General features: G+C 43.2%; 1 protein-coding gene across 2 annotated transcripts in view; it reads right to left on the bottom strand.

Moving 5' to 3' along the window:
* rbm44 (RNA binding motif protein 44) overlaps window positions 1-26,364 on the bottom strand; it is a 141,685-nt gene that overhangs the window by 93,185 nt on the left and 22,136 nt on the right. The window contains exon 2 of one of the 2 annotated variants that reach the window (XM_072578668.1): window positions 19,752-19,825. In XM_072578668.1, coding sequence (XP_072434769.1) covers window positions 19,752-19,810 — 59 coding nt within the window. In that variant the 5' untranslated portion in view covers window positions 19,811-19,825. Of the gene's footprint in view, window positions 1-19,751; window positions 19,827-26,364 lie in introns of those variants that run through there. The other variant, XM_072578669.1, reaches the window with a different exon arrangement.

The following is a 26,364-nucleotide window of genomic DNA, read 5'->3' as shown; positions in this document are numbered from 1 at the left end:
TGGGTAACAAGGGAGGTAGAGAATATGACACAACAAAAAGGTGAGGATGCATGACAAGAACCGAACGAACTGTGGAGGTTGTTTAGGAACCACACTAAGGTTTACCCCACTGAGGCAAGGAACAGATGGTAGGGTTAAGGAACCTTGGGTGACAAGGGATGCACAACATCAAATCAAGAGAGGGAAGCCCACTTAAGGTTGAACAAGGAGAAAGTAAGGACTGCAGATACTGGAGATCAGAGTCAAGACTGTGGTGCTGGAAAAGCACAGCAGGTCAAGCAGCATCAGAGGAGCAGAAGAATCAACAATTTGGGCATAAGACAGGTCTCCAATTCCTAATGTTGATTCTCCTGCTCCTCGGATGCTGCCTGACCTGCTGTGCTTTTCCAGGACTGCACTCTTGACTCTTAAGGTTGAGGAAGCAAGGATCAGACAATGCTCTACAGGATTACAAGGTAGCCAGGAAGAAACTGAAAAATGGACTTAGGGGAGCTAAAAGGGGGCATGAACAAGCCTTGGCAGGTAGGATTAAGGAAAATCCCTAAGCATTCTACACATGTGAGGAACATGATGATGGCCAGGGTGACGGAACTTGTGCCTGGAGTCAGAGAAGGTGGGGAGGTCCTCAGTGAATACTTTGCTTCAGCATTCACTAGTGAGGGACCTTGTCATTTGTGAAAAAGGCTAGCATACTTGAAAAGGTTGATGTTAAGAAGGAGGATGTGCTGAAATGTTTGAAAAACATGAGGATACGCAAGTCCCTGGTCCTGACAGAATATACCCAAGGGAAGCGAGGGAAGAGATTGCAGCTCCTTTGGTAATGATCTTTGCATTCTCACTGTCTACTGGAATAGTACCAGATAATTGGAGGGTGGCAAATGTTATTCCCTTGTTCAAGAAAGGGAATAGGGACAACCCTGGGAATTACAGACCAGGTGGGTTAATAAGTTTGTCAATGACATGAAGGTTGGAGGAGTTGTGGACAGCGTGGAGGGATGATGTAGGTTGCAACAGGATATTGACAGGACGCTGAGCTGAGAAGTGGCAGATGGAGTTCAACCTGGAAAAGTGCGAACTGACTCATTTTCGAAGGGAGAATTTGAATGCAGATAACTGGGTTAAAGGTAGGATTCTTGGCAGTGTGGATGAACAGAGGGATCTTGGGGTCCACGTCCATAGATCGCTCAAAGCTGCTACCCACATTGATAGGGTTGTGAAGAAGGCATATGGTGGGTTGGCTTTCATTAGCAGGGGATTGAGTTTAAGAGCTGCGAGGCTATGCTGCAGCTCTATAAAGCCCTGGTTAGACCAGACTTGGAATATTGTGTTCAGTTTTGGTCGCTTCATTATAGCGAGGATGTGAAATTTCTGAGAGAGGGCAGAGGAGATTTACCAGGATGTTGCCTGGACTGGAAGGCATGTCTTATGAAGAAAGCATGAGAGAGCTAAGGATTTTCTCAGTGAAGTGAGCAAAGATGAGAGGTGACTTGATAGAGATGTTCAAGATGTTGAGAAACGTAGATAGAGTGGATTGCCAGAGACTTTTTCTGAGGGCAGAAATGGCTATCACAAGGGGGCATAATTTTAAGGGGATTGGTGAAAGGTTTAGAGGAGATGTCAGAGGTCTTCACAGAGTGTGATCGATGCGTGGAATGCACTGCCAGTCAGATACATTAGGGACATTTAAGCGATTCTTGGATAGGCACATGGAAGATAATAAAATGAAGGGCATGTGGGTTAGTTAGATTTTAGAGTAGGATAAAAGGTCAACACAAAATTGAGGGCCGAAGGGCCTGTACTGTGTTGAACTGTTCTAACTGTGATATGTTGTCTGAGCGGAGATGTCACTTTTTAAAAAATAAAACCTTATCTTGAGAATGTGACTTAAAAGTAGTTCTGGGGTTTACATATTCATGAACCGAAACCTGTAACCCATTCTAAAAGAGGAAAGACTTAACAACAATCGAGGTGTGTTAAATATATCATTTTACTTTCATGACACTGTAATCTTTTGCTATATATTGTGTCTATATATAGAGACTAGGACCCGTGGACACAGCCTTAAAGTTAGAGGGGGGTCAATTCAGAACAGAAATGCGGAGACATTTCTTCAGCCAGAGAGTGGTGGGCCTGTGGAATTCATTGCCGCAGAGTGCAGTGGAGGCCGGGATGCTAAATGTCTTCAAGGCAGAGATGATAGATTCTTGTTGTGTCGAGGAATTAAGGGCTACGGGGAGAATGCGGGTAAGTGGAGTTGAAATGCCCATCAGGCATGATTGAATGGCGGAGTGGACTCGATGGGCCGAATGGCCTTACTTCCACTCCTATGTCTTATGGTCTTATGCTTCTCCTGCTTCACAACCACCTGAAGAAGGAATGGTGCTCCGAAGGTAGTGCTTCCAAATAAATCTGTTGGACTGGTGCTGTGTGATTTTTAACTTTGTAGTGTGGCTCACCTCTTTGTCAAAAATGCTATCATTCTGTTTTCTCATCCCATCTTTTCTGAACATCTTGTAACCAGGTCAGTTGAACTCTTCCTTAATCCATATCTCTGTTACTGTCACATAATAAATTTCAATGACAACATGTACTTGTGCAGGTCTTATTAGTTATGTGCCATGCATTTGCATACATGGTGCGTAACTCTGATTTCGAATTCCATTTACTCTGACTTCATCTTAGAAGAATAGAATATTTATAGTGTGGCAACAGGCTATTTGGCCCGACAAATCCACACCGACCTTCCGAGCAGTAACCCCACCCATTCCCCAATCCTACCACTAACTAATGCAAATAAGCTACACATCCCTGAACACTATGGGCAAGTGAGCACGGCCAATTCACCCAACCCGCACATCTTTGGCCCGCGGGAGGAAACCAGAGGACCCAAAGGAAACCCACACAGACACGGGGAGAATGCGCAAACTCCACACAGCCAGCCACCCAAGGACGGAATTGAACTGGGTCCCCGGTGCTGTGAAGCAGCAGTGCTAACCACCGAGCCACTGTGCCGCCCTTTTGTGATGTTAATGGAGGAGTATGTATTGACCAGGTCATTCTAACTCTCCTGAAACACTGGATCTATTCCATTGACTCAAGAGGATAAACAGGGCCCTGATTAAATCTGTTAACTTGGTATTCATAATTCTAGAGCCATTTGTCTACCCAGCATTTTATGCCTGATGGTGATTCTTCATGTTTTCACCTGGTTCCTACATGCCTGCTGAGTTATCTTAAACCTTCCCCAAAAGCATGAGAAAAATGCCTTTAAGGAACTCAGTTCCAGCATTGTTCAAGTGCAACCCATTCATTTTGAGCACGTGCCAACATCACCTTCATTCCAAAGCACTAGAAACATAAAATGTGCCTTCCTGCATTATCTTTCCAGCCATGCATTCACCCTACCTACTTCTGTACTGATTGGGAGTAGTCATAATATTACTAATTTTGAAGTCTTATCTATTCATTTTCCATGTATCCCTCAAAATTCTCATTGCATGGCTGCATCCCTCCTTTTACCTACATGTTTGATTGAAACATTAGGATGATATGTTATCGCCCTGAGTCATGTTGACAGCTGTAGAAATGCCTTTCTAGTCCCCTAACTAAAGAATGACCTCATCACTTCTGCCCTGCCAATTATCTTTTGTCCATTCTATATGGCTGGGCCACCCTTGGTGCAACTGACTTGGCTTTTGCTACAATGCTTCATGGAACCAACAGCCTCACCAGTATCCAGAACTGGAAACCAATTATTGAGCAAGACTTCCAAGGATTCCTGCACCACATGCCTATTTCTCTCTGGCTGCCTGGTAGTTCAATCCCATTTGCCTCTTTGTGCCTAACTTGTGGTGTGACCATTTCCCTAAACATGGTGTCTGCCTAGTTCTCTGCCACTAGATATACTTCAGTGACTCTAGCTGCCATTCAAGCTTCAAAATATGTCGCTCCAGCTTGTGTAGCTACTGATTTTCTCTAAACATGGATTCATCTGGATCACATGAAGAAGTGTCTTTGATTCTCCAAATACTATAGGATGGGCATTCTTTTGGTCAAACATCCCTGGTAAATGTTACACTTTCTTTTTCTTAATTTAACTACACTAATAACCAGTTTAGTGAAATGCAAAAAGTAGAAATTCCTTACCCCTACCACAAATTAGTTCCTTCCAATCTGCCCATAAACCTGCATCTTCCCTATGCTAGTTTAGAAACAATCTCTAATAGCAGCTGTTCACACTGTTCCTGTGATGTCACATTGCTATGTTTCTTTGTTACTGTATCATGGTCTGGAGGTTCCACCCTGCTCTCTCTCCGCTCCAAAAACAAATACCTGCATTTTCCTCTCAAGCAGGATCAGACACTGCAGTCCCTGAACTACTTCAGAAGCTGTTAAAATGGATGGGGTGCAATTTGCAAGGTCAGTGGTCCTGGAAAGGCTTGCTAGGCTTTGAATGAATAAGTGATTAGTCTGAAAGGAGCTTGGTTGGAGATAGCAGAAGGTGCGAAGTAGAATGCATGGGACCATATCAGGAGGGGGACTGAGCACACCTAAAAATGAGGTATCAAGCTGGTGAAGTTATCAAACAGGACCACTTGCCTGCCAAACAGCATAAGTGACAGAAAGTGACACAGCTACACGAGCCCACAATGAACAGATCAGGTCTTAAGCTCTGCAGTCTTGCATATTCAGCTGTGAATGGTAAGGGACAATTAAACAACTCACTGGAAGGAGATGGTTCCACAAATATCCCCATCCTTAATAATGGGAGAGATTAGCATAGTAATGCAAAAGAGAAGGCTCACTCACAGCAAAATTCAGCTAGAAATGCCAAATGGATGATCAATCTTGGCCTCCTCCAGAAATGCCAGTCTTCAGCCAATTTGATTGATTCCACATGATGTAAAGAAATGGTTGGAGATATTGGATACTGCAAAGGCTTTGGGTCCTAACATTCTGACAAGAGTACTAAGAGCCCTGAATTTGTTGTGCCCCAAGCAATCCAACAATGCTCAGATATATTGTTTATTATATAAAGTGCAGGAGAAATCCAACCTGATCAATTACCACACCATCAGTCTACTCTCCATATCAATAAAGTGATGGAAAGTGTCAGAGTAGTGCCATCGAAGCAGCTCCTGCTCAGCAACAACATGCTCACTGATGCCCAGTTTGTGCTCCGACAGATCCACACAGCTCCTGACCTTATTACAACCTTGGCTCAAACATGGACAAAAGAGCGAATTCCAGAGGTCAGGTGGGAGTGACTGCCCTTGACATTAAGGCTGCAATTGAACAGAGTGTGACATTGAAGAGCCCTAGCAAAACTGGAATCAATAGGAACTAGGAAAAACACTCTGCTGATGGAGTAAAAATTAGTACATAGGAAGATGGCTATGGCCTGTTGGCGGTCAGGTCTAGAAATCTCTGCGGGATGTTGTTCAGGATTGTGCCCAAAGCTCAACCATCTTCAGTTGGTTTATCAATAACCTTCGCTCCATCACAAAGTCAGAAATGGCAATGCTTGTTGATGACTACACAATGTTCAGCACCATTTGCAACTCCTCAGATACTAAAGCAGTATGTGTTCAAATGCAACAACATCTGGACAACATCCAGACTTGGGCTGAAAACTGACAAATTCTACAAGGGACAAGTCATGAAATGTGTGATGGAATAATCTCCACTTGCCTGGATGGGTGCAGCTCCAACTATACAAAAAGCTTGACACAATCCAGGGCAAGGCATCACATCCACAGCCTCCATCATGGATGCTCAGTAGCAGCAGTGTGTACTATCCACAAGATAGCTACTGTAGTAATTCAAAGAACCTTAGACAGTACCTTCCAAATCCGTCACAACTTCTACCAAAAGGAGGGGGGCAGATACATGGGAACACCACCACCCGCAAATTCTCCTCGAAGTCAGACCATTCCTTTACTGTAACTAGGTCAAAACCTTAGAATTCCCCCCTTAATAGCATTGTGGGTATACCTAAAATTCATGGACAAGAGTGGTTAAAAAAGGTAGCTCAACACAACCTTCTCAAGGGCATTGAGGGTCAGGTAGTAAATGCTGGACCAGCCAGCAACGGTCTGTTCCAACAAGTGAGTAAAAAAGGTTTCCCATGATTTTTCTCAGTTATGGAATAAAGGACAGTTCGAGCAACTATGATCTAGTTTATGCAACATCAAGATTAGATTAGATTACTTACAGTGTGGAAACAGGCCCTTCAGCCCAACAAGTCCACACCGCCCCGCCGAAGCGCAACCCACCCATACCCCTACATCTACCCCTTAACCTAACACTACGGGCAATTTAGCATGGCCAATTCACCTGACCTGCACATCTTTGGACTGTGGGAGGAAACCGGAGCACCCGGAGGAAACCCACGCAGACACGGGGAGAATGTGCAAACTCCACACAGAGAGTCGCCTGAGGCGGGAATTGAACCCGTGTCTCTGGCGCTGTGAGGCAGCAGTGGTGGGCAAAGTTTTAGAAAAGTTTCTAAAATAGGCACATGGATTTTGAGTTAATAAATGAAACAGCATGAATATCTAAAAGACAAATGATACTTGACCAACAGTTTCATTTTTTGATGAAGTAACAGGTTAACGAAGAGAATGCAATATGGATTTTAAGAAAGTATTTGACAAATTGATGGACAATGATCTGGTTAACACATAGAAAGGTCAATGACAAGGTCTGATAAAAAGGACAGTGAATTGTAGTGAATGGATAATTCTCATGCTGGAGGATGGGAGACACTGGTCCAAGAGTCAGGGCTAAGACCATTCATTTATTTGTTATATTTCAAATCACTTGGATATTAGAATACAGAATTAAAATTTTTTTAAAAAGTTGTGATACCAAACTTGGAATGGCAATCAGCATGAAACTTAAATCAACTGCAACAGGACACGTACAGTTCAGAATTAAAAAAAAAATCTTTGGTGGCATGTTGGCATTGCAGCTGGGCAAACATTCGTTGTCCATCACTAATTGCACTTGACAAGGTGGTGGTGAGCAGCCTTCTTGAACCCCTACAGTCCATTTCATACTGCTAAGACCACAATGTTGTTCAGGACGGAATTCCAGGCCATTGACTCAGTAACACTGAAGGCATAGTGATCTATTTCCAAGTCAAAATAGCGAGTGGCTTCAAGGAAACTTGCCGCAGGTGCTGTTCACATCTATCTGCTACCCAATTCCTTCTAGATGGAAGTGGTTGGCGATTTGGAAGGCATTGACTGAATTTTCTCATCCAATTTCAGCAGGGAATCTTCTAGAAGTACACGTGACAATGCTGTCACTTAAAAATATCCACTAACAAAATAGCCTTGCTCAAGACATGTCATAAAGACAGAGGTGTTGAAATGTCTGGAAAGACCAGAGTTTAACAATGGCAGGGAAGTGGCCAGTTCTCCTAATTCAGGTTTTTTTCTTGTTTGTTTCAAAAGGCAGTCAGACGCTCTGCAGTGCAGAAAGGTTCTACCCTTCAGCAGATGATCCCTGCTGACTTTTCTCTCTGAAATCTCCCCTTCCTGTAAGAACCTGTGTGTGAATTAACCTCTTGTCAAAGGATGCATTTATAGGATGTTACGGGAATTGGAACAGCTTCTCAGTTAAGTTGCTGTATAAAGTCGGTTGAGTTTGCAAATACTTTACTTATTCTAACTTCTGTTTTCTTTTGCTTGTGTTCGACAGTAGTGTTTAAATAAATTGTTTTGCTTAAAGCTTGACGAGCTGCATTATTCCTGGGATATCCACTTCACGTCTGCCTTTAATTAAGAAAACATTAGGGTCTCGGCTACCTTCTTAAAAAATTGAGAGGGGTCTGGCCTGGTCCATAACATACATTTTGCTGCCACCGAGCATCAGTGGTGCAGGGAGTAAATACTTGTGGACGCAGTACGAATCAAATGGGCTGCTTTCTTCTGAATGGTGTCAAGATTCTTGGGTATTGCTAGAGCAGCATGCATCCAGGCAAGTGGAGAGGATTCTATCATACTCATGACTTGTTCCTTGTCTAGGAGAAAGTGAGGACTGCAGATGCTGGAGATCAGAGCTGAAAATGTGTTGCTGGAAAAGCGCAGCAGGTCAGGCAGCATCCAAGGAGCAGAAGAATCGACGTTTCGGGCATGAGCCCTTCTTGTTCCTTGTCTACTAAGGTAAGGATGCATGGCATTAGGGGTAAAGAATTAGCATGGGTAGAAGGCTGCTTGACTAACAGGAAGCAAAGAGTGGGGATACATGAATTCTGTTCTGGCCTGGCAATTAGTGACTAGTGGTGTGCCTCAGGGATCAGTGATGGGACCGCAATTTATATTGATGATTTGGAGTTGGGGACCATGTGTAGGGTGTCATTGGCAGAGCAAAAAGTGTGCAAAGGACTGTGAAACTTTGCAGAGGAACATAGATACACTGGGTGATGGGCAAAGGTCTGGCAGAAGGAATACAATGTTAATAAATGTGAAGTCATACATGTTGGTAGTTGTAACAGTAAAAAGGATTATTACTTGAATGGTAAAAAGTACCAGCATGCTACTATACAGAAGGACCTGGGTGTCCTTGCACATGAATCACAGAAGGTTGATCTGCAGGTACAACAAGTAATTAGGAAGGCAAATGAAATGCTGTCCTTCATTGCTAAAGGGAGTGACTTTAAAAACAGAGGTTTTGTTGCAGCTGTACAAGGTGCTGGTGAGGCCACACCTGGAGTATTGTGTGCAATTTTGATCTCCTCACTTGAGAAAGGATGTACTGGCACTGGAGGGGGTGCAGAGGAGGTTCAAGAAGTTGATTCTGGAGTTGGGGGTGTTGGCTTACGAGAAGAGACGGAGTAGACTGGGATTATATTCAGTAGAATTCAAAAGAACGGAGGGAGGGGAATCTTATAGAAAACTTGTGAATGGAATAGATAAGATTGAAGTAGAGAGCATGTTTCCACTGACAGGTGAAGATAGGACAAGAGGGCATAGCCTCAAAATTAGGGGAAGCAGATTGTGGATTGAATTAAAGAAGGAAGTTCTTCATCCAGAGGATTGTTAAACAATAGAATTCCTTGCCCAGTGAAGTAGTTGACACTACTTCAGTAAACACTTTTAAAGCAAAGGTAATTTTTTTTTTAAACAATAAAAGGTTTAAGGAAACGGTGAGAGCAAAGGTATGTGGATCTGAGTCAGTGAAAAGATTAGTCATGTTCTTAGAGAATGGTGGAGCAGGCTTGAGGGGCCAGAAGGCCCACTCCTGCTCCTAGTTCTAATGTTCTTATGTACTATCTACAAGCTTTGGATAGTTAGGCAATGAGTTATTCACTGCAGAATTCTCAGCCTCTGTCCTTCTTTTGTAGCCACAGTATTTATGTGGCCAATCCAGTTCACTTTCTGGTCAATGGCAATCCCCAAAATGTTGACAGATGTGAATTCAGCAACGATAATACCATTGGATGCTCTCACATAATGATTAGATTCTCCCTTGTTTGATGCTGTCATTGCTTGGTACTTGCAACATGAACATCACTTGCAACTTACTAGTCTAAACTGAGATACTGCCTGCACCTTGCTACAATTGGACATGGACTGTTTCAGTACTTGGAAGCAGAAATGGTGCAAAATCAGTGAACATTCCCACTTTTGACCATACTACGGAGGGAAGGTCATGGATGAAACAGCTGAAGATGAGTGAACCTTGGACATAAAATTTCAAAGAACTCCTGCAGAAATGCCCTGGAGCCGAGATGACTGACTTCCAACAACCACAATCATCACCTTTGCTCCAAGGGAAATAATGTCAATTTCTCAAAGTGTGACTCCAACTAGAGTGGTTTTCCCCCGATTCCCATCGAGTGCAATTTAGGGGTCCTTAGTACTACAGTGGTTAAATGTAAAGCGAAGGACAGTCACTTTTACCTCAGCTCAGGAATTTGTCTGTTTTGTCCATGTTTTAAACAAGGCTGTCGTGGGGTCAGGAGTGAGTAGCCCTGACAGAACTCAAACTGAACATCAGCGAACAGACATTTAATAAGCATATGCTGCTTGGTAGTATCATTGGTGACACTTCTGTCATAGATAGCTAAATGGAAATCGAGATGCAATACAGAGAAGTGTGTGGTGATGTATTTTGGCAAAAGGAATAGGGGATGCACATCATATTGTCAATTTTCTGAAGGGTCCACATTGAGGCATAGATACATGGGGTCTATGCCCAGAAATTTGAGAGATTGAATGGTAAGATATACAGGGCCTTGGGCTTTAAAAGCTATAGATATTATGTACAAAAGCAGGGAAGTTATACTGAACATGTAAAACGCTTTGATTAACTCACAACAAGAGCACAAATAATGATAACTTAGGAATTCCAGAAAATGAAACCCGATGGGACCAACACCCCATTCTACGGACTACCAAATATCCATAAACCAGGAGCCCCCCTCAGACCCATAGTCTCACTATCTGGAACACCAACTTACAGACTGGCCAAAGAACTACACGCAAGACTTAAATACCTAGTAGAAGAGTCACAGCACTCCATCCACTCCACCCAGGAATTCCTGAAAATCATCAAAAACACCAAAATAGAGGTGGACAAAGCAATGATCTTGTTCTCATTCGGAATCCTAGTAGCACACAAACCCACTAGCACTCTCAAACAAAAACTAATAAACTTAAAAAACGCAGTACAACCCATGGGACAAAACCAACGTCATCTACAAAATTCCATGCAAGGACCTGCCACAAACACTACGTAGGACAAACAGGAAGAAAGTTAGCCACCAGGATACACGAACACCAGCTAGCCACAAAAAGACACGACCCTCTCTCCCTCGTAGCCCTACACACAGATGAAAAAAACCATTTCGACTGGGACAACACATCTATCCTGGGACAGGCTAAGCAAAGACATGCCAGAGAATTCCTAGAGGCCTGGCACTCCAACCACAACGCCATAAACAAATGCATAGATCTAGATGCCATCTATCAACCCCTCAGAAAACAAACAGGAAATAACATCACCATAAACCCCAGGAACCCCATCCAGGAGAAAGATATAACTGGAAAGCAGGAGACAACAGCTTCGCTTCACTTGGAGGTCGCCACTGATGATGTTACCTAACCAGGTAATGAACGTCTGGATATCAAACCTACAGCTCAGTGAGCAAACCTACACCCCATAACTTAGGGAGTTCATTAGGATGCTTGAGAGGATGTGGTAGCGGAGATTTACCAGGAATGAGGGGGCTTTCTCTACAAGATTAGGTTGAAGTCTTTCCCTCTGAGGAATGGTGCCAGTGTTGGACTAGGTGGACAAAGTTTAAAATCACAACACCAGGCGATTTTACAACATGTCCAGCGGGTTTATTTGGAAATACTAACTTTCAGAGCGCTACTCCTTCATCAGATAGCTGTGGAGCAAGATCATAAGGCACAGAATTTATAGCAAAAGATCAGTGTCATGCAACTGAAATGAAATGTTGAACATAATTAGATTGCTGTTAAGTCTTTCATCTTTTTGAATGAGTTGCAGGTTTATTTATTAATATGCAAATCCTAGAACTTCTTTCAAATCACATTCTCAAGATAATGGAAGTTGTATAAAAAAGGTGACATCTCAGCTCAAACAATGCATTAAAGGTGTGAGGTTAGAGTCTGTCTGTATCCCAATCTTGAGCCAGATTGGTTCTATTTCCAAAGTAGGAATTTATAAAATGTTACATGGATTGACTGCCTGCAGATTGTATGCTTTCTGAACAGAATAGAATGTATCTGCAATTACAATTCTGCAAATGCAAATTCACCCTATAGACATGTGTTTGCACGTGAGGGAGGAAGGGAGGGAGGAGTGAGACAGAGAGCGAGACAGATAGAGAGCGAGACAGCATGTGCACGCACGTGCATGTGGACAGAGTGAGAGTGTCTGTGTGTGTGTGAGAGAGTGTGTGTTTGCATGTGTGCACGAGTGTGACGGAGTATAAGCCTATGAGTGTGTGTGCACGTGGGTGAGTGTGTGTGGGGTTTATGTGTGCGCATCTGAGAGACAGTCTGCGTGAGCGTGAGTGTGTCCGTGCGTGTGTGCGCGTGCTTGTGTGTGTGTGTATAGTGAGAGATGAACCCAAGGTCCCGGTTGAGGCCATCCTCACGGGCACCGAAATTGGCTGTCAGCCTCTGCTTGACCATTCTGCGTTGTTGCATATCCCAAAGTTCGCCTTGGAGGATGTTCACCTTAAGATCCGACCTGAATTCCCCTGACCGGGAAGAAACATCCCTGTCTGGTGATTGTTGCGCGGTGTCCATTCATCCATTGTCGTCGTGTCTGCTTGATCTCACCAATGTACCATGCCTCAGGACATCCTTGCTTGCAGCGTATGAGATAGTCAACGTTGGTCGACTCACATGAGTACTTGCCGCCGACATGGTGGGCAATGTCCCCATGTGTAATGGTAGTATCCATGTCGACACATACTGCAGTGGTTGCCATGACAAGGTTGTATGGTGTGGTGATCAATGTTGCCCTGGAGGCTGAGTGGTTTGCTGTGAACAAAGGTCTGTTTAAGGCTCGGTGGTTGTTTAAAAGGTGAGAAATGGAAGCATTGGGAAGATCTTGGTGAGGTGCTCATCATCACCGATAATGTGTTGCAGGCTGTGAAGAACATTGTTTCTCCCCTCCAGGAAGTACTGGACAATGAAGGGTACCCTATCGGCTGCATCCAGAGTCTGTCTCCAGAGGAGGTAATTATGGTTTCTCGTTGTGGCATGTCAGAACTGATGATTGAAGAGTTCAGCATCATACCCTGTTCTTAAGAGGGCCTCGTTCAACACATTCAGGTGTCCATCACATTCCTCCTCATCTGAACAGATCCTGTGTATGCATAGGGCTTGTCCTTAGGGGATGGTTGTTTGAAGCTGTTTAGAGTGGAAGCTAGAAAAGTGCAGCCTCGTGATTCATCAAGACTTTTAATCAAGTCCAACAGGGTTCCCTATGCACTCTCACGTACTTCACACATAGGGGACTTCTGAAGATACACAACGCCAACACCTGGCTATCCCATTGTGTCAGGCAACAGAACTCTGTGTGAGAACCTCTCTGGCTATGTCGAGGGCATCTTGAAACCCATTGTACAAGGGATCCTCAGCTTCCGTTGCAAGACTACAGATTTCTTCCAGAAACTCAGTACCCACAGACTAGTCAAATCGGGAATGTTCCTCATCACAATGGATGTTTTGGCACTCCACACCAGCATATCCACATGGTGACGGCATAGCTGCAACAGCCTCAGTAGTCAATTCCAACAACTGTCAATCTCCAACTCATCTGCTTCATCCTTGACCACAACCTTTGACAACCAGTTCTTCATCCACACACAGAAGAGCCATGGGACCAAATCTGCAACCCAATATGCCAACATCTTCATGCACAAGTTCGAACAAGACTTCTTTGCTGCACCAGATCTCCAACCAGCACTATACAGCAGATATATTGATGACATTTTCTTCCTCTGGACCCATGGCAAGGAGTCACTGAAACAACTGCACGTGATATCAATAAGTTTCATCCCACCATCTGACTTACCACGGACGACTCTTTAGTACCTGTCTCATTCTCAGACACATGCATCTCCATCAAAGATGGGCACCTCAGTACCTCACTCTGCTGCAAACCCACAGATAACCTCACAATGCTGCAGATCTCTAGTGTTCACCCTAAACATATTAAAATAGCCATCTCCTATGGACAAGCCCTACACGTACACAGAATCTGTTCAGCTAAGGAGGAACGCAACAGACATCTGAAGGTGCTGAAGGACATCCTCATAAAAATAGGGTACGATGCTCAACTCATCCATCACCAGTTTGGATATGCCACAGTTAGAAACCGTAATGACTTCCTCAGGAGACAGACATGTGATCCGACTAATAGGGTAGCCATCATTGTGTAGTATTTCCTGGGAGCGGAGAAAGTACGCCATGTTCTTCGCAGCCTGCAATATATTATTGATGAGGATAAGCACCTCGCTAAGACCTTCACTATACTCCACTTCGTGCCTTTAAACAACCACCGAGCTGAGATGTCACTTTTTTTTATAAAACCTTCAGTTATCTTGAGAATGCAACTTGAAAGAAGTTCTGGGATTTATATATTAATGAACCAAAACCTGCAATCCATTCTAAAAGATGAAAGACCAACAGCAATCTAGGTTTAAACAAGGTAAAAACAATGACTGCAGATGCTGAAAACCAAATACTGGATTAGTGGTGCTGGAAGAGCACAGCAGTTCAGGCAGCATCCAACAAGTAGCGAAATCGACGTTTCGGACAAAAGCCCTTCATCAGGAATAAAAAACTTTTTATTCCTGATGAAGGGCTTTTGCCCGAAACGTCGATTTCGCTGCTCGTTGGATGCTGCCTGAACTGCTGTGCTCTTCCAGCACCACTAATCCAGCAATCTAGGTTTGTTCAATATAACGTTTCAGTCGCATGACACTGTAATCTTTTGCAATAAATTCTGTATCTGGTAAGCACCGAAAAATCAGAATGGTGTGTGGCTTCCCTGGTGTCAGGATCAAGGATGTCTCAGAGAGAGTGCAGAATGTTCTCCAGAGGGAGAAGGGCCAGCAGGAAGGCATTGTACACATTGGAACCAATGACATAGAAAGGGAAAAGGTTGAGATTCTGAAGGGAGAGTACACAGAGTTAGGCAGAAATTTAAAAAGGAGGTCCTTGACAGTAGTAATATGGGCATTACCCCCGGTGCTATGAGCTAGTGAGGGCAGAAATAGGAAGAGAGAGCAGATAAATGCATGGCTGAGGAGCTGGTGTATGGGAGAAAGATTCACATTTTTGGATCATTGAAAGCTGTTTTGGGATAGAAGTGCCTTGTACAAGGAGGACGGATTGCATCTAAATTGGAAGGGGACTAAAATACTGGCAGGGAGATTTGCTAGAGCTGCCCTGGAGGATTTAAATTAGTAAGGTAGGTGGGTTGGGGGGGGGGGGGGGGTGGCAGGGGGGGTGGAACCCAGGGAAATAGTGAGGAAAGATTTCAATCTGAGACTGTACAGTTGAGAACAAAGGCGAGTCAAATAGTCAGGCCAGGCAGGGACAAAGCAGAGAACAAGGTCGGACTGATAAATTAAACTGCATTTATTTCAATGCAAGAGGCATAACAGGGAAGGCAGATGAACTCAGACATGGTTACGAATATGGGACGAGGATATCATAGCAATTACAGAAACGTGGCTCAGGGATGGACAAGCTTAACGTTCCAGGATACAAATGTTACAGGAAAGATAGAAAGGGAGGCAAGAGAGGAGGGGGGAGTGGCATTTCTGATAACGGATAGCATTACAGCTGTGCTGAGGGAGGATATTCCCAGAAATACATCCAGGGAAGTTATTTGGGTGGAACTGAGAAATAAGAAAGGGATGATAACCTTATTGGGATTATATTATAGACCCCTTAATACTCAGAGGGAAATTGAGAAACAAATTTGTCAGGAGATCTCAGTTATCTCTAAGAATAATAGGGTGGTTATGGTAGGGGATTTTAACTTTCCAAACATGGACTGGGACTGCCATTGTGTTAAGGGCTTAGATGGACAGGAATTTGTTAAGTGTGTACAAGAAAATGTTCTGATTCAATATGTGGATGTACTTACTAGAGAAGGTGCAAAACTCTACCTACTCTTGGGAAATAAGGCAGGGCAGGTAATGGAGGTGTCAGTAGGGGAGCACTTTGGGGCTAGCAGCCATAATTCAATTACTTTTAAAACAGTGATGGAAAAGGATAGACCAGATCTAAAAGTTGAAGTTCTAAATTGGAGGAAGGCCAATTTTGACGGTATTAGGCAAGAACCTTCAAAAGCTGATTGGGCGCAGATGTTCGCAGTTAAAGGGATGCCTGGAAAATGGGAAGCCTTCAGAAATGAGATAACGAGAGTCCATAGAAAGTATATTCCTGTTAGGGTGAAAGGAAGGGCTGATATATATAGGGAATGCTGAATGACTAAAGAAATTGAGGGTTTGGTTAAGAAAAAGAAGGAAGCATATATCAGGTATAGACAGGATAGATTGAGTGAATCCTTAGAAGAACATACAGGCTGTAGGAGTATACGTAAGAGAGAAATCAGGAGGACAAAAAGGGGACATGAGATAGCTTTGGCAAATAGAATTAAGGAGAATCCAAAGGGTTTTTACAAATACATTGAGGACAAAAGCGTAACTAGGGAGCGAATAGGGCCCTCAAAGATCAGCAAGGTGGCCTTTGTGTGGAGCCACAAGAGATGGGGCAGATACTAAACGAGTATTTTGCATCAGTATTTACTGTGGAAAAGGACATGGAAGATATAGACTGGAGGGAAATAGATGATGACATTTTGAAAAATGCCCATTTTATAGAGGAGCAAGTGTTGAATGTCTTGAAACACAAAAGTGGATAAATCCCCAGGACCTGATCATGTGTATTCTAGAACGCTGGGGGCAGCTGGGGAAGTGATTGCTGGGCCTCTTACTGAGATATTTGTATCATCGATAATTATAGGTGAGGTTCTGGAAGACTGGAGGTTGGCTAACATGGTGCCACTATGTAAGAAAGGTGGTAAGGACAAGCCAGGGAACTATAGAACAGTGAGCCTGATGTCAGTGGTGAGCAAGTTGTTGGAGGGAATCCTGAGGGACAGGATGTACATATATTTGGAAAGGCAAGGACTGATTAGGGATAGTCAAGATGACTTTATGCATGGGAAATCATGTCTCACAAACTTGATTGAGTTTTTTGAAGATGTAACAAAGAGGATTGATGCGGGCAGAGTGGTAAATGTGGTCTATATTGATTTTAGTATGGCATTCAACAAGGTTCCCCATGGGAGATTGGTGAGCAAGCTTAGATCTCATGGAATACAGGGAGAACTTGCCATTTGGATACAGAACTGGCCCAAAGGTAGAAGACAGAGGGTAGTGGTGGAGGGTTGTTTTTCAGACTGGAGGCCTGTAACCAGTGGAGTGCCACAAGGATCGGTGCTGGGTCCTTTAACTTTCGTCATTTGTATCAATGGATGTAAACATAAGAGGTATAGTTAGTAAGTTTGCTGATCACACCAAAATTGGAGGTGTGGTGGACAGCGAAGTAGGTTGCCTCGGATTACAACGGGAGCTTGATCAAATGGGACAACCAGCTGAGAAAGGGCAGATGGAGTTTAATTTAGATAAATGTGAGCAGTTGCATTTTGGGAAAGCAAATCATAGCAGGACTTATATACCTGATGGTAAAGTCCTAAGGAGTGTTGCTGAGCAAAGAGACCTTGGAGTGCAGGATCATAGATCCTTGAAAGTGGAGTCGCAGATAGATAGGATAGTGAATGCAGCGTTTGGTATGCTTTTCTTTACTGGTCAGAATATTGAGTGTAGGGGTTGGGAGGTCATATTGCGGCTGTACAGGACATTAGTTAGGCCACTGTTGGAATATTGCGTGCAATTCTGGTCTCCCAGATGTTGTGAAACTTGAAAGGTTTAGAAAAGATTCACAAGGATGTTGCCAGGGTTGGAGGATTTGACCTATGGGGAGAGGTTGAACAGGCTAGGGCTGTTCTCCCTGAAGCAGAGGCTGAGGGGTGACCTTATAGAGGTTTATAGAATCATGAGGGACTTGGATAGGACAAATAAACAAAGTCTTTTCCCTGGGGTGTGGGAATCCAGAAGTAGACGGCATAGGTTTAGTCACCCTATGGGGAATGATATAAAAGAGACCTAAGGGGCAACTTTTTCACACAGAGAGTGGTACATGTATGGAATGAGCTGCCAAAGGAAGCGGTGGAGGTTCATACAATTACTACATTTAAAAGACATCTGGACGGGTATATGAATGGTAAGGGCTTGGAGAGATATGGGCCAGGCGCTGGCAGGTGGGACTAGATAGAGTTGGGATATCTGGTCAGCATGGACGAGTTGGACCGAAGGGTCTGTTTCCGTGCTGTACAACTCTAAGACTCTATCTTAATCCACACCTTCTGATGAAGGAGCAGCGCTCTGAAAGCTAGTACTTCCAAATAAACCTGTTGGACTATAATCAGGTGTTGTGTGATCTTTATCTTTTCCCTCTGAGTAAAGTAGAGCAAGGAACATTCATAGAACAGAGAACATGACAGCGCAGTACAGGCCTTTCAGCACTCGATGTTGCGCCAACCTGTGGAACCAATCTGAAGAATATCAATGCTACACTATTCCATTCTCATCCATATGTTTATCAATAACCACTTAAATGCCGTTAAAGTTGGCAAATCTACTGCTGTTGCAGGCAGGGCATTTCATGCCCTTACTACTCTGAGTAAAGAAACTACCTCTGACATCTATTTCTATCACCCCTCAATTTAAAGCTATGTACCCTCGTGCTTCGCACCACCATCCTAAGAAAAAGGCTCTCACTGTACACTCTATCTAACCCTCTGATTATCTTGTATATCTCCATTAAGTCACTCTCAACCTTCTTCTCTAACGAAAACAGCCTCAAGTCCCTCAGCCTTTCCTCATAAGACCTTCCCTCCATACCAGGCAACATCTTAGTAAATCTCATCTGCACCCTTTCTAAAGTTTCCACATCCTTCCTAAAATGTGGTGACCAGAACTGTCTGCAATACTACAAATGAGGCTACACCAGAGTTTTGTACAGCTGCAGCATGACCTTGTGGCTCCAAAGCTCAATCACTCTACCAATAAAAACTAACACACCATATGTCTTATTAACAACCCCATCAGTCTGGGTGGCAACTTTCAGGGATCTGTGGACATGGACACTGAGATCTCTCTGCTCATCTACATTTCAATGAACCTGAAGAATATTGCAAGAGGAAAAGTGGAATATCCTTGAATCTAAGATAGCAATTGATCAAGTGTGGCATCAAGGAACCCTAAATAAAACTGAAGTCAGTGGGAATTGGTGGAACGTTTGCCTCTTACCTCGTGCAAAAGATGATAGTTGCCGTTGTTGAAGGTTAATCATCTCAGCCCACAACATCACTGCATCTCTACTGACCTATTCCTAAATTAGTTTCCTAACAAGCCAGCTCTGTCTTTGTATCCTCATGAATGCAAAATGCCTGTTAGGCAAGTTTAATACGTTTGGTTATAGAGTCATTCAGCACAGAAACAGATGGTTCCGTCTAACCAGCCTATGCTGAACATAATCCCAAACGAAACTAGTCCCACATGTCTGCCCCTGGCCCATATCCCTCCCAATCTTACCTATTCATTTTCACATGTTTAACTTCCTTAATCTTTTTCTCAGAACTTAAATCAGCATTGCATCTCATACAAAAACATATGCGCAAAACATTATCTAACCTAGGAACACTGGCATTTTGAAAAGGATATGCCTTGACTATCCTACATGGGATGATTAATATGCACTATTTAAAAAAAAAACTGTGAATAATGCATGTAAAGTTGAAAAACTGCAGATGTGAATATGAATTACAAATTGAAAATGATGGAAATCTAAGCAATATCTGTTCAGATAAATAATTAACATTCAAGGTCCGTGACCTCACTCATAATTCCTTGCTCGTTAAAAATTCTCCTAATGAGTTTTAAACATCTTCCTGGATATAACTAAAGCTAAACGCTGTCTAAAGTATGGAATGACCCCATAGCTGGCAGTTATTCATATTTAATTTGCAACCTAGTCTGTACACAGCCACTGGTGCAACACTGGTTGCATAAGACTTGACCATAGGTTCAGATGAGATACTAAACTGGTACTTACTCGTTTAGTTCTGAAGACATTTTGGGGTCCTGTAAATCTTCCATAGGTTCAGACTGCATTCTGTTGTTAGAAAGCTATATTTTCAAATCAAAAACATTTCAGAACTTTTAGGTTTTCAAAGATTACCAGCTTACTAGTTTACACAGAACTTATCAACTTATATGTAAGACCATATCAATAAACATGACACTAACAATTAATGCAACATTGTCAACTTTGATTCCACAGGAAGACAGGACAGGAGAAAGAAGATTGAAGAAATTACATCTCCACTTATGCAGCAATATTTGACTATGGTCCCTCTCATTGCCTTAAAGTACAAAACAATTATACAGAGAAAATTAGCTAACTTAAAACAAAAACAAAGGAACGATTTTCTGCATTTGAACCATGGCTTTGAAGTGATAGGAAATCTGTCCTGGACCCAGAGTGCAGGATGTCACCTATTTTAAACTCCCCATATTTTCCAATGAAATACTTTGGAAGCAGATATACAAAACATGGACAAATACATCCAGATTTAGTGATGATAAATGAAGTACATTGTAGGTTTTTCCATCAATTTCCACTTTGTAACAAGAAATGCATACAATGGAAATTGCTGGATAAATTCAGCAGATCTGGCAGCATCTGTGGAGAGAAAGCAGAGTTAATGCTTCGTGTCCAGTGATCTGTCTTCAGAATCGTTCTAAATAAAGGTTGGCATGTTTATGATTAAGGTACTAAGGAGGCCAGCAGTCAGAGAGGCAAGGGCTGCAGGGAAAGGAGAGGCTGAGGGATCCAGATGGCAAGAAAATGCCGCAGGCAAGGAATGAAACAGAAGTAATTGATGGTGAGGGGTGACTGGAAAGGGGCTGATGATGAGACGGGAAAAGGGTTGGGTCCAATGGTTCAGAAGCAAAAGAGCAACAGTGAGAGAACGAGCCAAGAGCAAGGGAGTAATAAGGGAGGGGCTGACGGCAAGGAAGTGAGAGGGAAGAGCAGGAGGTAAGGGGCCATTGTAACAACTTTTGTTTAAAAGGGGAAGGAGATAAAACAGGTAACTATAGGACAGTTAGGCTAATGCCTGTTATAGGGAAAATGTTAAGAGTTTATTGTAAATTATGTAATAGCAGTGCATTTTGAAATATATAGTATGGTTAGGGTCAGCATGATGTAACAAGCTGATTAGATGAAGAGAAACCAGCAGACAGGCATAGCGTCAGTGTCCTACAGCACGGAGACAGACCTAAACTAGCCAATGCCGACTAAAATATCCATCCACGCTAACCCCATTTCCCTGTACTTCTAAACCTTTCCTCTCCACATATTTGTCCAAATGGCTTTTAAATGTTGTTAATGTACTTGCCTCAACTATTTCCGCTGGCAGCTCATTTCATATTTGAACCACCCTCTGTGTAAAAATGTTGTCCCTCAGGTCCCATTTTATTCTTTCCCTCTCAGCTGAAACTTCTAGTCCTTGATTCCCCAACTCTCAGAAAAAGACTGAATACTTTCACCCTATCCATGTCTCTCATGATCTTATGCACTTCGATAAAGATCCCCTCTCAGTCCCCTATACTCTAAAGAAAAAAGTTCTAGCTTGTCCAACCTCTTCCTATTAACTCAGTCCTGGCAATGCTCTTGTAAATTTCTTCTGCATTCCTCCCAGTTTAATAACATCCTTAATATAGCAAGGTGGCAAAAACCGAACACAATATTTCAAGTGCAGCCTCATAACCGGAATATAACTTCCCAACTTTGATATTCAAAGCCCTGACTGAAGGCAAAGCCATCTTCACTGTGCTGTCTACCGATGACTCCATTTTCTGAGAACCGTGAACTTGAACTCCAAGGTTCCTCTGTTCCACTAGACTCCTTAAAATTTTCACCATGACACTCCTACCTTGATTTGATTTTCCAAAATGGAACACCTCTTTCTTGTTTATATTAAAATTCACTTGCCATTTCTCAGCCCACTTCCCCAGCTGATCAAGGTTCTGCTGCAATTTCTGAGAATCTTCCTCACTGTCGACGAAACTGTCTAATTTAGTGTCACCTGCAAACATGAAACATGCCTCGTACATTCTCATCCAAAGGAGAAAGTTAGGACTGCAGATCAGAGTTTAGAGTGTGGTGCTGGAAAAGCACAGCAGGCCAGACAGCATCCGAGGAGCAGGAGAATCAATGTGAAGGGCTTACGCCCAAAACATTGATTCTCCTGCTCCTTGGATGCTGCCTGGCCGCTGTGCTTTGCCAGCGCCATTCTCATCCAAATCACGGTTATGGATAACAAACTGCAATGGGCCCAGCACCAACTTGAGGTACATCACCAGTCACAGGCCTCCAGTCCAACAAGCATTGTTCCACTATTAATCTCTTCTTCCTACTATCAAACCAATTGCATATCCAAGTTGCAGCTCTCCCGAATTGCATGCGATCTAACCTTCCAGAGCAGTTTACCACATGGAACCTTCTCAAAGGCCATATTGAAATCCACATACTATATTTACCGCCCTGTCCTCATCAACCTTCCTAGACACTTCAAAGAACTCTGACAAATTTGTGAGGCATAATCTCCCATGCACAAAGCCAGGCTGACTACTTCTAATCAAGCCCTGTCTTTCCAAATGCATATACATCTTATCTCTCAATCTTCTCAATTAACTCCCTGACCACAGATGTTAAGCTTACTAGTCTATAGTTCCCAGGTTTTTCTTCGCAGCTTTTCTTGAATAAGAGCACAACGTTCACTACCCTCCAGTCTTCCGGGACCTCACCCATGGCTGACAGTGATGTACAAATACCAGCTAGGGACCTCACAAATTTTTTCCCTAGCCTGTTGCAGGGTTCTCAGGTATATCTGGTCAGGACCAGGAGATTTATCTACCTTCATACATTCTAATATGTCCAACACCACCTCTACTGCGATATGGACTATCCCCAAGATATCACCACTAACTTCCCCAAGTCTTCATGTCTTTCTCCACAGTAAAGATAGAGGAGAAATATTCATTGGACCTCGCCCTTCTCCTGCAGTTCCACGCATACATGTACACTACAGTCCTTGAAGGGTCGTATTCTACCTCTAGTTATTTTTCTTCCTTCAATATATTTAAAGAACCTCTTTAGTTTCACCCTAATCTTCTGAGCCAAGGTTATTTTGTGCCCCCTTTTCATCCTCCTGGTTTCCTTCTTCAGTAAACTCTTGTATCCCCTACATACCTCCAGGGATTCCCTGGAACCCAACTGTCTGAGACATGTCTCCTCTCTTTTTTCTGGTCAAAACCTCAACATCTCCCGTCATCCAGGGTTCCCTATTTCTGCCAACCTTGCCCTTTGCCCTCACAAAAACATTAGACCTCGAACTCTAGCTATCTCACTTTTAAAGGCCTCAGACTTTCTTGAGGTCCCTTTGCCTGCAAACAAACAACTCCAATCAAGCCCTGCAAGCTTCTCCCCAATTCCATCAAAATTCGTCTTGCCTCAACTTAGAATTTGAACCTGTGGACCAGTTTTGTTCCTCTCCATAACTATTTTAAAATTAACAGAACTATGGTCACTGGTCCCAAAATGCTCCCAGACTGGCAGCTATCCTACCTTTTTTGCAGGCGTAGATAGAGTTTTGATCCTTTCTGAGTAGGACCATCAAAATACTGATTGAGGAAACTTTCCTGAACACACTTAAATTGCACTCCATCTGAACCGCTCTCAGGTATTACACCTCTTGTCCTGCAATAGGGGATTTTCTCTTCAATTGAAAACCCGCAGCAGTTCAAGTCCAACTTTTGTGCAACCTAGGTGAATCGACACCTGGGACTGGGTAAGAGTATCATCTAGGTAAAAACAATGACTGAAGATGCTGGAAACCAGATTCTGGATTAGTGGTGCTAGAAGAGCACAGCAGTTCAGGCAGCATCCAAGGGGCAGCGAAATTGACGTTTCGGGCAAAAGCCCTTCATCAGGAATAAAGGCAGTGAGCCTGAAGTGTGGAGAGATAAGCTAGAGGAGGGGTGGGGGTGGGGAGAAAGTAGCATAGAGTACAATGGATGAGTGGGGGAGGGGATGAAGGTGATAGGTCAGGGAGGAGAGGGTGGAGTGGATAGGTGGAAAAGGATTTAGGCGGAAAAGGAGATAGGCAGGTAGGACAGGTCCGGACAAGTCATGGGGACAGTGCTGAGCTGGAAGTTTGGAACATCTGTTTACCAGGTACCAAGCACACACGGTTACAGATTTTGATAAAAGTCCCGTTATCTTAACTGCTTATCCCATGCTCAGTTGGGCAAGAAAACTCTAGCCCTCATAGTTGACACACAGCATGCTGGATAATTCTTTATCTTTCTACTTGAATCAAAAATACATTAAGGACAAATAGGGCCCCTCAAAGATCAGCAAGGCAGCCTATGTTTTGAACCGCAGGAGATAGGGGAAGATACTAAACAGGTATTGTGCATTAGTATTTACTGTGGAGAAGGACATGGAAGATACAGGATGTGGGGAAATTGATGGTGACATCTTGAAAAATGTTCATGTTAGGGAGGTGGTGCTGCTGGATGTCTTAAAATACATAAAGCAGGATGAATCCCCAGGACCTGAGCAGGAGTACCATAGCACTCTGTGGAAAGCTAGGGAAGTGATTGTTGGGTCCCTTGCAGATATATTTGTATCAATGACAGTCATAGGTGAGTTGTCAGAAGACTCTAGGTTTGCTAACATGGTGCCACTATTTAAGAAAGGTGGTAAGGAAAAGCCAGGGAACTACAGACCAGTGAGCCTGACCTTGGTGATGGGTAAGTTGTTGGAGGGAAGCCTGAAGGACAGGATTTACATGTATTTCAAAAGGCGAGGGATTAGGGATACTCAACATAGCTTTGGGAAATTATCTTAACTTGACTGAATTCTTTGAAGTATAGGAGCGAGATTAATATGGTAATTGTTATGGGGAACTTTAACTTTCCAAATATTGACTATAAATACGATAGTTCATGTACTTTAGATGGTCAGTTTTTGTCCAATGTGTGCAGGATGGTTTCCTGACACAATATGGAGACAAGCCAACAAGGGACAAGGCCAAATTGGATTTGGTACTGGGTAATGAACCTGCGCAGGTGTTAGATTTGGAGGTGGATGAGCACTTTGGTGATAGTGACCACATTTGGGTTATGTTAACTTTAGCGATGGAAAGGGATAGGTAGTGTAAGAGTTATTGCTGGGGGAAAGGCAATTATGATGTGATTAGGCAAAATATAGGATGCACATGATGGGGAAGGAAACTGCAAGGGATGGACACAATTGAAATGTGGAGCTTATTCAAGGAACAGCTACTGCGTGTCCTTGATAAGTATGCACCTGTCAGGTAGGGAGGAAGTGGCCAAGCGAGGGAGCCGTGGTTTATTAAAGAAGTTGAATCTCTTGTCAAGAGGAAGAAGGTGGTTTATGTTAGGATGAGACGTGAAGGCTCAGTTAGCGAACATGAGAGTTATAAGTTAGCCAGGAAAGACCTAGAGAGAGAGCTAAGAAAAGCCAGAAGGGGACATGAGAAATTGTTGGCAGCTAGGATCAAGGAAAACCCTCAAGCTTTCTATAGATACAACAGGAATAGAAGAATGAATAGAGAAAGAGTAGGGCCAATCAAGGATATTAGTGGAAAGATGTGCGTGGAGTCCGAGGAGATAGGGGAAGCACTAAATCAATATTTCTTGTCAATATTCACACTGGAAAAAGACAATGTTGTTGAGGAGAATACCGAGATGCAGGTTACTAGACAGGATTGAGGTTCACAAGGTGTTAGCGATTCTGGAAAGTGTGAAAATAGGCAAGTACTTTGGATGGGATGTATCCTAGGATTCTCTGGGAAGCCAAGGAGTAGATTGCAGAGCCTTTGGCTTGGACCTTTTTGTCATAATTGTCTACAGGAAGTGCCAGATGACTGGAGGATAGCAAATGTTGTCCCCTTGCTCAAGGACGAGAGTAGAGAAAACCCTGGTAATTATAGACCACTGAGCCTTATTTCAGTTGTGGGTAAAGTGTTGCAAAAGGTTATAAGAGATAGGATTTATAATCGTCTAGACAGGTATGAGTTGATGAGGGATAGTCAACACAGTTTTGTGAAAGGTATGCCATGCCTCACAACTTTATTGAGTTCTTTGAGATGGTGACCAAACAGGTAGATGAGAGTAAAGCGATTGATGTGGTATGTATGGATTTCAGTGAAGCTTTTGATAAGGTGTCCAACAGTAGGATATTGCAGAAAATATGGAGGCATGGGATTGAGGGTTATTGAATAGATCAGAAATTGAATAGCTGAAAGAAGACAAGGGTTGATGGGAAATGTTCATCCTGGAGTTCAGTTACCAGTGGTGTATGGCAAGGACCTGTTTTGGGGCCACTTCTGTTTGTCCTTCCTTCTATGCCCTCATCTAGGTCATTTTTTTAAAGATTCTTAGATTCCACACTGTAGGGAATCTAAGAATCTAAAAAAAGACCTAGATGAGGGCATAGAAGGATGGGTTAGTAAATTTGTGGATAACCCTAAGATTGGTGGTGCTGTGGATAGTGAAGGATATTGCCGGTTACAGAGGGACATAGATAAGTTGCAGAGCTGGGCTGAGAGGTGGCAAATGGAGTTTAATGT

The sequence above is a fragment of the Chiloscyllium punctatum genome, chromosome 10, assembly GCF_047496795.1.
Source record: "Chiloscyllium punctatum isolate Juve2018m chromosome 10, sChiPun1.3, whole genome shotgun sequence".
Taxonomy (NCBI): Eukaryota; Metazoa; Chordata; class Chondrichthyes; order Orectolobiformes; family Hemiscylliidae; genus Chiloscyllium; species Chiloscyllium punctatum.
This window is presented reverse-complemented; position numbering and strand designations above follow the sequence as displayed.